This window comes from Oncorhynchus mykiss, chromosome 3 (genome assembly GCF_057628025.1).
Source record: "Oncorhynchus mykiss isolate SJ-2025 chromosome 3, ASM5762802v1, whole genome shotgun sequence".
NCBI lineage: Eukaryota > Metazoa > Chordata > Actinopteri > Salmoniformes > Salmonidae > Oncorhynchus > Oncorhynchus mykiss.
The window spans coordinates 73,957,594-73,970,570 of record NC_143024.1 but is presented as its reverse complement, the minus strand read 5'-3'; the positions used below and the strand labels follow the sequence as shown (position 1 = coordinate 73,970,570).

The 12,977-nt window shown below is 41.2% G+C and overlaps 2 protein-coding genes across 7 annotated transcripts in view; one reads left to right on the top strand and one right to left on the bottom strand.

The window, feature by feature from the left end:
- The window catches only part of LOC110520333 (TBC1 domain family member 8), a 26,466-nt gene extending 15,849 nt beyond the window's left edge, over positions 1-10,617 (bottom strand). For 2 of the 6 annotated variants that reach the window (XM_036974863.2, XM_090230122.1), the window contains exons 1-7: positions 10,515-10,617; positions 8,387-8,426; positions 5,970-6,080; positions 5,710-5,828; positions 5,283-5,511; positions 4,930-5,170; positions 12-219 (exon numbers count right to left, since the gene is read on the bottom strand). In XM_036974863.2, coding sequence (XP_036830758.1) covers positions 12-219; positions 4,930-5,170; positions 5,283-5,511; positions 5,710-5,828; positions 5,970-6,006 — 834 coding nt within the window. In that variant the 5' untranslated portion in view covers positions 6,007-6,080; positions 8,387-8,426; positions 10,515-10,617. Of the gene's footprint in view, positions 1-11; positions 220-4,929; positions 5,171-5,282; positions 5,512-5,709; positions 5,829-5,969; positions 6,081-8,386; positions 8,978-10,514 lie in introns of those variants that run through there. The other 4 variants (XM_090230121.1, XM_021597583.3, XM_021597582.3 and 1 more) reach the window with 4 other exon arrangements.
- LOC110520331 (phosducin-like protein 3) lies at positions 9,910-12,977 on the top strand. Its single transcript, XM_021597577.3, has 6 exons — positions 9,910-10,186; positions 11,006-11,138; positions 11,335-11,425; positions 11,649-11,792; positions 12,102-12,310; positions 12,460-12,977. The coding sequence occupies exons 1-6, from the start codon at positions 10,181-10,183 to the stop codon at positions 12,600-12,602; spliced, it is 726 nt and encodes a 241-aa protein (XP_021453252.1). The 5' UTR covers positions 9,910-10,180; the 3' UTR covers positions 12,603-12,977.

Genomic DNA, 12,977 nt, shown 5'->3' with positions numbered 1-12,977 from the left:
ACAATGGGTACCTCTGAGAGAGGGATAAGCAGGCTGCAGTGGCCCTCCTCTCGGCTGGCGAAGCATAGGTAGCTGTCGGTGGTGAAGAGTGTTCCTGTCGTGTGACAGCGGGCATGGGGCGTCCACACTGAACACAGCGCCACCTCCTGAAGACGTTCGCCCCGTGGTAGCCGAAATAGAGCCAGGACATACGTCCTTAACGCCTGCTCCTCCAGAACCCTGAGGGGGAAGAGTTAGAGGGACACTCAGAAAGAGATACTTAGCTGGCAGGGGGAAAGAGATACAGTGAAACGTTCTGTTGCAAATGAGTGACAGCTAGGAATTCAACCTCCAGGATAGAGAGAAGGAGAGTGTAAATGATAGATTGTGGGTGAATCCTCAAGGCCTTGTTGCCTTTAGTGACCTAGACATTTCTAACTGAGAGTCAGGAACACTTGAATGATAATTCCACCAATTTTCAATCTCATTTTCATTATCTCCAGCACAATACAAGTGTCTACATGGAAATGGCGTATTTCTACATTTACTTCTACTCAATGACATCATCAAAAGTTTAAACATTTAAAAAACATTGATTTTCAAACACTATGAGATTCACTGTGACGTGGGGAGCAGGAAAATACCCTCCTTGTGGCTAGAAACTCATTGCAGGTTTTGAAAATCACAGTTTCTTTATTTTTAATCGTACCCTGGTGGTTTAGGACCTTTTGTTCTTATCTTTTTAACCAATGATCATAGAAACGCGTCTTCAAATCAAATCTTATTTGTCACATGCGCCGAATACAACAGGTGCAGCCCTTACAATTTGGAGCCTCGCGAGTGGCGCAGCGGTCTAAGGCATTGCATTGCTTGAGGCGTCACTACAGATCCAGGTTCGACCCCAGGCTGTGTCACATCCGGCCGTGACCGGGGGTCCCATAGGGCGGCAAACAATTGGCCCAGCGTCATCCGGGTTAGGGGAGGATTTGGCTAGGGGGGCTTTACCTGGCTCATCGTGTTCTAGTGACGCCTTGTGGCGGGCCAGGCGCCTGCAGGCTGATTTCGATCGTCAGTTGAATGGTGTTTCCTCCGACACATTGATGCAGCTGGCTTCTAGGTTAAGTGGGTGTTAAGGAGAGCAGTTTGCTTCCAGGTTAAGTGGGTGTTAAGGAGAGCAGTCATGCGAGTCATGCATCCACCGAAACATGACTCGACCTTCGTCGCTCCCAAACCAATTTGGGAGTTGCAGCAATGAGACAAGATCGTAACTGGATCACAATTGGATATTTCGAAAATGGTGGAGAAATAGGTGGACAAAAAAATACAAAAATAATAATTTACTAATTAAACTAAATTAAAAATAGTAACACAATAAATTAACAATAACGAGGCTATTTACAAGGGCATTCTCTCAACCAGCTTCACCTGGAATCCTTTTCCAACAGTCTTGAAGAAGTTCCCACATATGCTGAGCTCTTGTTGCCTGCTTTTCCATCCATTTTCCATCTGTGGTCAGACTCATCCCAAACCATCTCAATTTGGTTGAGGTTGGGGGATTGTGGAGGCCAGGTCATCTGATGCAGCACTCCATCACTCTCCTTCTTGGTCAAATAGCCCTTACACAACCTGGAGGTGTGTTGGGTCATTTTCCTGTTGAAAAACAAATTATAGTCCTACTAAGTGCGAAGCTGATGGGATGGCGTATCGCTGCAGAATGCTGTGGTAGCCACAGTGGTTAAGTGTGCTTTGAATTCTAACTGAATCACAGAGTGCCACCAGTAAAGCATCCCCACACCATAACACCTCCTCATCCATGCTTTACGATGGGAAATACACATGCAGAGATCATCCGTTCACCCACACCGCATCTCACAAAGACACGGCATTTGGACTCCAGACCAAAGGACAAAGTTCCACCGGTCTAATGTCCATTGGTCGTGTTTCTTGGCCCAAGCAAGTCCCTTCTTCTTATTGGTGTCCATTAGTAGGGGGTTTCTTTGTAGCAATTCGACCATTAAGGCCTGATTCACCCAGTCTCCTGTGAACAGTTGATGTTGAGATGAGTCTGTTACTTGAACTCTGTGAAGCATTTATTTGGGCTGCAATTTCTGAGGCGTGTAACTCTAATGAAGTTATCCTCTGCAGCAGAGGTAACTCTGGGTCTTCCTTTCCTGTGGTGGTCCTCATGAGAGCCAGTTGCATCATAGCGCTTGATGGCTTTTGCAACTGCATTTGAAGAAACTTTCAAAGTTCTTGAAATGTTCCATATTGACTGACCTTCATGTATGAAAGTGATGATGGACTGTAGTTTTTCTTTGCTTATTTGAGCTGTTCTTTCCATTATATGGACTTGGTATTTTACCAAATAGGGCTGTCTTCTGTATACCCCCTTAAGATGGAAAGAAATTCCACAAATTCACTTTTAAGAAGGCACACCTGTTAATTGAATTGCATTCCAGGTGACTACCTCATTAAGCTGGTTGAGAGAATGCCAAGAGTGTGCAAAGCTGTCATCAAAGAAAAGGGTGGCTATTTGAAGAATCTCAAATATTAAATATATTTGGATTTGTTTAACACTTTTTTGGTTACTACATGATTCCATATGTGTTATTTCATAGTTTTGATGTCTTCACTATTATTCTACAATGTAGAAAATAGTAAAAATAAAGAAAACCCTTGAATGAGTAGGTGTTCTAAAACTTTTGACCAGTAGTGTACATGTAGGTAGGGATAAAGTGACTCCATAGATAATAAACAGAGAGTAGCAGCAGCGTATGTGAAGAGTGTGAAAGATTGTGAATGTATATCTGCAGTGGTGGAAAAAGTACCCAACTGTCATACTTGAGTAAAAGTAAAAATACCTTAATAGAAAATAACTCAAGTAAAAGCAAAATTATTCTTGAGTATGAGTCTAAAAGTATTTGTTTTAAAATATACTTAAGTATCAAAGGTAAAAGTAGAAATAATTAAAATTTTCTGATGTTAAAAAACCTGATGACACTATTTTCTTGTTTTTTTTTCATTTAGGGAAAGCCACGGGCACACTTCAACATTCAGACATAATTTAAAAACTAAGCAGGTGTGTTTAGTGAGTCCACCAGACCAGAGGCAGTAGAGATGACCAGGGATGTTCGGTTGATAAGTACTTGAATTTCACAATTTTCCTGTCCTGCTGTAAGGTTCTGCTTTTCTTTTCTTAGTCAACCGTGTGTTCTTTTTCTTGTGTTCTTGAACATAGCCCTGTTTCTTTGTGTTCTGGAACGTAGCCCTGTCTTTCATTTTTGGTCATTGATTTCACCTGTGTTTGTTTCTCACTAGCTCCTTATTTAGTTCATTTATTTCTGTTTGTATGGTTGTGAGGTATTGTTTGTTTTTGACTGCCTACCTGTGTTTGACCATTGCCTGTGACCACAATTCCTGACTTCTGCGAAGGCTTAATAAAAATCTGTGTGTGAATCTACACCTTTTTCTACCTGAGGATTCATTACAACTGCTAAGCATTCAAAATTTAACGAGTACTTTCGGGTGTCAAGGAAAATGTATGGAGTAAAAAGTACAATATTTTCTTAAGGAATGTAGTGAAGTAAAAGTAGTTAAAAATATAAATAATAAAGTACAGGTACCCCCCAAAAAAGACTTAAGTAGTACTTTAAAGTATTTTTACGTTAGTAGTTTACACTACTGTATGTGTGTGTGTTGGAATGTCAGTGTAGTATGTGTGAGTGTGTGGCTAGAGTTCAGTGAGTGTACCTCAAGCCTGTGCAAGAAAAAAATTAGAAGAAGTAATGTAGACACTGTTTTGGTGCTGGAGATAATGAATACGAGGTTAAAAAGAGTTGCTCTTGAAATAATCCACATGTACCCACAGACAATTAGATAAAGGCAGACTATTTTGGTCACTACAATTTAGGTCAGGTAATTTTTAACTTCCTGTTATGGTATTGTGATGAGGAATTTACATAAAGTCACTAGTTTGAATGATGGGGAGGGACAAAAATATCATTCATTTGAGAAGGGTTGAATGTGAGGAAGTTACCAAATGAATTATTAAACAGTCTGTTACACCCATAGAGAGAGAACTAAATGCTCTAGCCTAGCTCAAGTACAATGTTTACCACCGCAAGTTGTCATTTTACACACAAAACCTGAAACTGAAAATGTTATGGTGAATGTACTACAGGTGGAACTTAGACACACACACACGTACACACACACGTACACACACGTGTACACACACACACACACAGAACTAAGACTGAACGAAGAACAGGGGTGTATTTATGAGCTACCTCTCCAAGCGAAGGTATCATTTCCCACAGGATAGAGCTGAAGTGCCTTCCAGTCACACTGAGACAAACACTGATTTATAACGTATGGTGCAGTGCTGTGTCGTGGAACGCGGCCCATCAATCACTACACAACTGTTCTGAGACCAGCCGGAACCCAATACACAGGCAGTGGAAGGAAGGAACATTTTAAAAATATATATATTTTCCCATAGACTAACACGATACGCTGTCTTCCTGTTATGGCTGAAACACCTAGGGGCAAAGTCTAGGTATTTACAAGTCTTTATGAGCTCATCAGCCTCATATAATGTTTGTCTGAAGAACATGACTGAACGTCCCTCTCGGCTCAAAGGAAGATCAGTTGCACTATGATGCTATGGTTATACAAAGGATGGTCGGAAACTAAAGGGAAGTAAATCAGTTAAGATATGAGGGGTTTTCAGGAAGCGCTTGATGAGGTCTCTTTTGACCAAAACAGATAAGAATGAGAACCTTATTAAATTACTGTTTATCAAACTGATTAATCAGGCAAGCAACTGTTCTAATCCTCTCAGATGATGTGAATCTGAACAAAGCGAATGATACAACCACACAAAATCCCCTGCCCTCCTTTACACTACAATACGATACAACTTTAACTTTTTCTGCGTTGCCTGCTGACCTCTTGGTTATGTTGGAGGACTGCTGGAGGACTCGGTCCAGCTCCAGGCCTTCACTGTCCAGCAGGCGTCGCAGGGCGATGTCAGCCAGCTGACCAATGACCCCAAACGCCTCATCCAGGCTCAGGAACATGGAGAAGTCCAACTGGCACCGCCGCGTCATCACACGCACCATGTCCGTCATGAGACCCGTAGAGACCCGCTCCAGCCTCGTCACCTCCGCCCACGGGATCACAAACTTCACTAAGGGAGAGAGAAGCGGTCAAACATTAAAAGTTCACAACCAGTTCACAACCAGTAATACTGGGGGCTATTCTGTGTGCTATTGAAAGGAAGAGCATGTAAGGGGACTGACCTTCCTTTCCCAACAGGAAGGAGTAGAAGGCCATGTGGTTGATGCTGAGGTAGAGCCAGCCCTGCCGGGGGACCCGCCCCTTCCAGCAGCAGCAGGAGTAGGTGGTGACCAGCTTCTCTGAGGAGGGCAGGCCGAAACATAGCTCAAACTTCAGCAGCGCCTCCCGGAACTTCTCAGGCTCCTCCTCCTGAGCCGCCTGCCTCCCCCTTACCTCCTCCGCTATCAGACCCTGGGGGAGGAGGAGAAATAAATGAGAGAAAGAGAAAATAAAAGGAGAGCAAGAGACACAAATAGAAAAGAAAGTCAGGAGGAGAGAGATCAACAGTTGAGATTAGGTTGAATACTGTGATTTTCGATAGTAGGCCTACAAAGTATTTACAGTGTACCACAGGTCTTTACAGTAGGTCTTATTCTAATAGTACAGTACCTTGACTTTCCCTTTTACGAAGCTGGCGACATCCTCCTTGTTCTCAAACACTGAGAGAGAGTGGAGTAGGTTCTGGACCAGCCAGTCCCAATGTCTGTTCATCTCTCCAACAGCAGCACCTGTATAACAACACACACACATACAACACCCATCAGAGAGATAGATACACAGAGAGAGAAAGAGAGAGAGATAGAGAGAGACAGACAAATATGAGAATCAGAGAGATAGAAAGCAAAGGAGAGAAATGTCAGAGAGCTTACCACAAGCTATTGTCCAGCTGACCTGTGACCCAGGCATCTGTAGTAGGATACGGAACGGTGTGACCCGGGCATTGGAGTCCAGCACTGAGTCCAGAGCTCCCACCAGAAGACCTGGACAGACCAGAGCAGTCAGACACAGAAAGAGACCAGAAAATACTGAGAAATACCATCTGACAACACATACATGTCAATGAGCTCATTGACATATGGGAGAGAGAGGCCACATTATACCAACCCATATAAACTGAAATCACATTTTCAAAAGATAAGACAATTGTATTAAGCTCATAAGGCATTAATAAGATATACTCTAACATACATAATCAATGTTTAGCATTAGTGGAATTACTTTTGAACAGCAGGAAGTTTACAGATTGTGCCTTTAAGCAGATGGGACACAAAGGTACCTATTACACATAACGCCAGAAGGCTAAAGTCATTACCATGTCTATCACAGACCAAGACATTCCACAGTGAGGTGCCAAGCAGAAGAAGATTGGCACTGGATAGGACATAAACTGATACAACTTACGGTCACTAACAGTCTCATAATGGCCACATTATGTGAGAGCATAACATAGGCTTACAAGCTATTGAGAGACTCACAAGTATTGCTGTTCTCTGTTTGTCACTATATTGGTCCACTAGAACCAATGGCTAATAGTATTGGATTGGAGACCCCCCCCATATCCTCCACATATGAAGCCCTAAAGCCATGGTCTAAAAAATACAAACTTAATACAGAGCCCCTAACATCTCATCCAATATGGTTGACAGTGACACCCCAGTTGACGTTCAAGAGAAACTGCACTACTCTACCCCAAGCTTTCAATTTCCATCCAGACCTAACTAATTTGTACCTATTAGGCATTGTGAAGGCTACATTAACCCTGGAACCAGCATTTAGGGAGAACTTACACATCCAGTCATCCCCACCAGTCATCAGCCTAATGGAACCAGATAGGCTCACGAATACCCTGAGGTAACAGAGCCTACACTCATCATCATAGTATCTCTTTAACTCCACTGCTATTCATGGTCATGCTTTCCCACTGAGGCCAAAGGCACCAAACACTAGTCCCTCTTGTCTAGTTTTAATTCTGGGTTTTCTTTGCCATTTTCAACAGAATGGAGCATTTAAGGAGCGCTAGTAAAAACAGTCCTAATAGCAACACATTACATCCCTCAACTACAATAAAAAATCAAGTTAGCAAGAACAGTCTGTTAATGATTTGGCCAATCAAATGTGTAATAAGCACACAGCAGGCAAGACAAGGCTTACTACGTTCAATAGGCTACAGTCTAGTCTGTATGAGATCACTATCTAGTGTTTGGCATTCTCACTCCCGCCCAACCGCCCGCCACAAAAGAGGAGAGGGACGGAAGACAAACTGAACTCCTGACAAATAACCCTCTCCTAGAGCACTGCCCATTCCAGACCACACCACATCTATAAGCTCTGCCCATCTGCTGCTCTGAACCATGACACCCTGGCAACACAAACGTATTTGTCACCAAACCGCTTACATTGTAAGTCCCAACTTAAACTACTGTAAATCATGTATTGTGTTCTGCTTATATATTTCACTGAGTTTGTATGGCTGTGGACAATGGACATGTACAGTGTGCTCAGATGTAGAGAGAAAATAAACCCTATGTATATAAATAACTAAAAATTCCCTTGTAGCAAAGTGCTCTTTGTGAAATAGGAAGCAGAAGATACTTTAGTTAGTGACACAAAGTGATAGAACATAAAAACATCTGCAACCTCTATCTTAATCGAATCATGGATTTCTTCTTCCAATTGATATTGTACTTGTTATTCTCTTCATATAACAAAACATACTATGGTGTGGTTTTGTAAGAAGAGCCAACCCCAATACAGCTAGGGCTTTGTCTTACCTGTCACCATGGTGACAAACAAATACTGTAAATCATGGGCCGTTTTTATATTGTTCCTTTTATGAGATGTCTACTCTCTATCCTCCTGTCCTTGATGTGTTCAGTTAAGTATGAAAGTCCCAATGGTGATTAAACAAAAACAAGACCAGGTGGCACCTTATCAAAGTTCATCATCAGACAAACACTGTATCGAACTTAAAGAAATCAAGGAAGACCTGAAACAAAATAAATGTCTAAATACTATATGCAAGAAAGTTGCCTGTTATTGCTCCAAGGTGTTGACGACACCAAATATGGAGAAAACACTTGTTTCCCAAGTAATGCTGTGTAAAAATCCTGAGCCTATTTAAAGTGATACATTGTTGCCCCGATAATGGCAAGTTGCAAAATTGTTTATAAATGATTTGTTACTGTGTTGCAAGTGTATTCCGTAGACTGGTGTATCCGTATAGGCTGCCAAAGCTGCTGAAATCAGACGACAGACAGTGAGATGAAGATGGGAGGGGGCGTATTACCTGTAAATTTCCCCCCTGTGTCCCCATGCCCTCTTCTGCGCTGCAAAAGGAAGAATTCGTTAGATTTTTCGGTAACCCAAAGCTTCAATGCATTTTTCAGCAAAACTTCCTCCGGATTCAACCACATGCTTTCAAAACAAGATATTTACAAAGAGAATGGACGAAAACAAAACAAAGCCGATTGTAGTTTTTGTTGTGCTATTGATAGAATGCACACTTCTTCAACAGTTCCACGCGTCGGAGAAAATTAGGTGATTTCAGAATCATCCATGACTGATCTCAAGCGCTGTCCGAGATAGCAGGCGTCTTGTGCTCATATTTTCTCTCACACCGGTTGCAACTGTAGCCTACACAGCGAGCGTCTTATTTCCGCATTTAACCCAACCTTTCCTTCCCAACATCCTTCCCATAGTTCCGGCGAAAGCGAGGAAGTTTAATTTCACTGTCCCTTTGCTTTGTGAATAGTTATTATGCAGTAGTAGCCTATTCATTAAACATCATACAAAACTAAATCTGAGAATATAATTGGATTGTAAACACATTGTTTGCCCATAGTAAAGGGGTTTAGTCATGTGCCATATGCTGTCTGATGTGTGCAAAAAATACGTCAGAAGATGATGTACAGTACCTATTATCTCAATGCTGCATTATGCTTACAATGACAAAATATTTGTTTGCTTTCGCTTTATATTATAGTTTTAAATGTTAAAATTTTTGATCATACCACATATTAATTTAATGACATCAATGCCATGTCGGTGACATGGTCACTTTTCTTTTCAATGATAAAGTACCTATAGAGTCTAGACAATATAACACTTTACATAATGTTCTATATGGACATACATACCCATCCCTATAGCCTACTTCTGTGGTAAAATAGAGGTTGCAACATGCATGCTTGACATGTAATCAACAAATAACAAATACAGGATTGCATTATGATGTCTGTTTTAAACTATGGTTGATTTGATTAGAATAAACACACGAGGTCAGAGTTGTCAAAGGCCCCTATCATAAAATACTTTATTAAAATCAAATGTTATTTGTCACATGCTTCGTAAACAACAGGTGTAGAGTAACACTGAAATTAAAGAAAATTATCATATTTTTAGAGCAGCAATCTTATTGAGTTTCACAAGATCAAGACTGACATGAAGATTTATAACCATACCCATAATAAAGGATTTGAAAATATATTTGCACAGTAGAACATGTACCTAAGTATATGATTCATAAACGCATCATCTATACTTGCTATAGTCATCATAACTACATTGAAAATAAACAAATACAGTATAAGGATATCATATTGAAGCACATCTACACACCAAAAAACAGGCCAACAATTTTCAGAGATGTTTGGACCTCTATGCAACCCCCATAAATGTATGGTCAACCCAGACACTGACAGCACAGCAGTGTGATTTTCAGGTGCAGCTGTTGTCTCAATCAGATGCCACACATGGAATGTAGTACAGCTTTCCCACTCCTAATATAGACATACAGGACCTAAACCGGATATTGGTGCAACCTTTATTATTGTCCCTTGAATGTCTTGCCCTAGCCAGGTTTATGATAATAATACATATAAAACAGGTGATGGAATAGATTTGTCCTCAGAAAATAAATTATTTTGTAACGATTCTATATTTGAGATATCTGACAAGTATTTAAGTTTTGTCACATTAAAGATCTTGTTTTACTCCGGAATAAATATGGGTGAGGTCCTTCTATTTCCGTGTCTGGGAAGAGCAGTGGTGTTTTCAGCGTCTGTTTTGAACGGTTAAAAAAATGCAGGTTGGTAAACTTCGATAACTTTTTCTAGCTATAACTCTGATCGTATGAAGGACTTAGCCGATGTTTCGATTAATATGATTATCTGTTCGCACGCCACCTCGATTGGCACATAACGTTATTTAACCCTTGATCATGACTCCCAGTTCCATTATAACGTTACATAAGTAATTGTTGGAGGAAGGCGTCTTCTGTACAGGGGCGTTTTGTTAAGAGCCCCAACGCTCAATCTGAACATTAACACGCGTCTCTTGCGGTACGGTTTTGGATGCATATCATATCAGCGATAATTCATTTTCTAAAAACCAAAATGTTACATGAATACACTTACTGTTCCCACATGGCGATATATCCATGTTGCAGCGCTTGTTTACGATCACGGACCATCTGTGATAATTAGTGATCTAGCGTGCTCGAACACCTGTATGTAAGCTAACTCGGGAAATGTAGTTTCGTCTGATGGAGGCATCTCTAGCAGTTTATCAGAATTAATTTTTTTTTTCGCTGAGGGCCATGGTTCGAAAGCCATATCGCCACTGATGATTTACGTTTCTAATAGTTAAAACATAGTATCCTGATTGTAGTTCACATGAGCCAGTCGGGGGCAAAGCTAATGACTAAAAACTGTAGGGAGAAGGCAGAATGCTTAGAGTTTGAGAGCTAAATGTTGGCTAACTAGATGGCTAAACATTAGGTAATGTTCGCTAGCAGTAATACCAAAGGGCCTAGCTATATAGATGTTGTGTTTTTAACTCTGTGGTGGTACAGAATGGCAAACAGCCAAGTTACAATAACATTCCAACATGATCTCTTATTTCTCAGGACCCTAATGCAGATACAGAGTGGAATGACATCCTGAGAAAGAAGGGGGTCCTTCCTCCCAAGGAGAGAACTCAGGATGAGGTTGAGGAGGAAGCTCTAGAGAAGCAGATAGTTCTTGAGCAGTCATCTGTTGGTAAGAGATGGCGAGTTCTAGTTGGCTACTTCTATGGGACTAAGTTTCTACTGAACTGATCTAGGGCAAACAAATGCTGATGTTATTCTTAACTAACAGGACATGGTTTAGGAAGGCTGATTCTAACATGTTGTTTTAATAGCTTAAATTGTACTTAAAAAAAAAACTTGTGACGCATATGGTGTTTTGTGACCAGTGAAAACCTATGAGAGCATGACTCTGGACGAGCTGGATGAGAACGAGGATGACTTCAGTGAAGAGGACGAGGCCGCCATCGAGATGTACAGGTCAGTGATCTCTTTAAAGCATCACTTAGATGGTACATACAACAGGGGTTGATAAGAATGAACGGCTGCCCTATTGCCTGGGGCATGTGAGCTGAGCAATCGGGCAAGTTGACCCTGTTCTGTGATTGTTTGCCCCATTGGGCAGATGTTTTTCAGCACGCTAAAACTGATCTTTCTGATTAGCCTACCTTTCTTTACACCCTCTGCATTTCCCTCTTACCAGACAGAAGAGGCTTGCAGAATGGAAAGCCACCCAGATAAAGAATTGCTTCGGTGAAGTAGTGGAGATATCTGGGCAGGACTACATCAAGGAGGTGAACAAAGCTGGAGAGGGAATCTGGGTTGTGCTCCATCTCTACAAACAGGGGTGAGCCATTCTCTACCCTCTCTCTCTCTCAAAGGATTGCAGTTGAGCACACCAATTCATGCTCTCAAAAAGTGATGTTTGATTTTTGACAAGATCTGATAAACCAGAAAATTGTGAAAACATTGATGACCAAGACCTTATTTGAAAATCATGATTCAAGGTTTTCATTTAGCCTAAGCCTGATTTACAGTGGTCCATTTTAATTTGCTCTGAATAGACCTATCTACCAAAATATCTGATTTAACTAATTTACTCATTGTGACATCTGTTCTCTCTAACATGTCCTGTTCTAATCTTCTGTCCTCCCAGAGTACCTCTGTGTACCCTGATAAACCAGCATCTATCAGAGCTGGCCAGGAAGTTCCCCCAGACCAAGTTCCTCAAGTCCATCTCCACCACCTGCATCCCAAACTACCCCGACCGCAACCTGCCCACAATATTTGTCTACCACGAGGGAGAGATGAAGGCACAGTACATCGGGCCTCTGGTATTCGGAGGCATGAACCTCAAAGTTGAAGGTAAGCTATACTCTCAAGAAGGACTTTTTTTTATTTATACTAAGTTAGGATGGTATTAGTTACATGATATGAAATCTAGCATAACACCCTCAGTTTTATTAGTGACAATATTTTAGATATTAAACTATCCATTATCCTATCATCCTCAGAGCTGGAGTGGAGGTTATCGGAATCTGGCGCTGTCAAGACAGACCTGGAAGAAAACCCCAAGAAGCAGATTGAAGACAAGCTAATGTCGTCGATTCGATCCACTCTCCCCACACGGAAAGACAGTGACTCAGAAGAGAACTAGCCCCCTAACCTCCAAATAACATTCATCTAATGCTCCACGGTCTCTGAATGGGGATGGCTTTCTCCTGTGGGGATGTATTAAAATGCACACCTCTTCCTATGCTTACCGCAGAGAGGCTCCGTCGGTTCTATGCCTTCCCGATTTAAAGGATCTCGTGTTAAGTGATCATTCTCCTAAATCAGATCACTCTTCAATAGGGTTTCTACAGAACCTTTGGTTGAATATTGTCCTTTTTTACATATACGTTTTATAATATGACAATATAAATGTATACATCTAATTGTAAAATTAAATGTAAGTAGACATTCACCCATGCCATAATCACAGTTGACAGTTTTTTAAATAAAGTGTTCGCTGTGATCTGTGTAACCATCA

Bases quoted from the DNA above. Each gene is read 5' to 3' on its own strand.
- LOC110520331 (XM_021597577.3), top strand. The intron at 11,139-11,334 runs GTAAGAGATGGC...TTTTGTGACCAG, and splicing joins TCTTGAGCAGTCATCTGTTG to TGAAAACCTATGAGAGCATG. The intron at 11,793-12,101 runs GTGAGCCATTCT...CTGTCCTCCCAG, and splicing joins CTCCATCTCTACAAACAGGG to AGTACCTCTGTGTACCCTGA.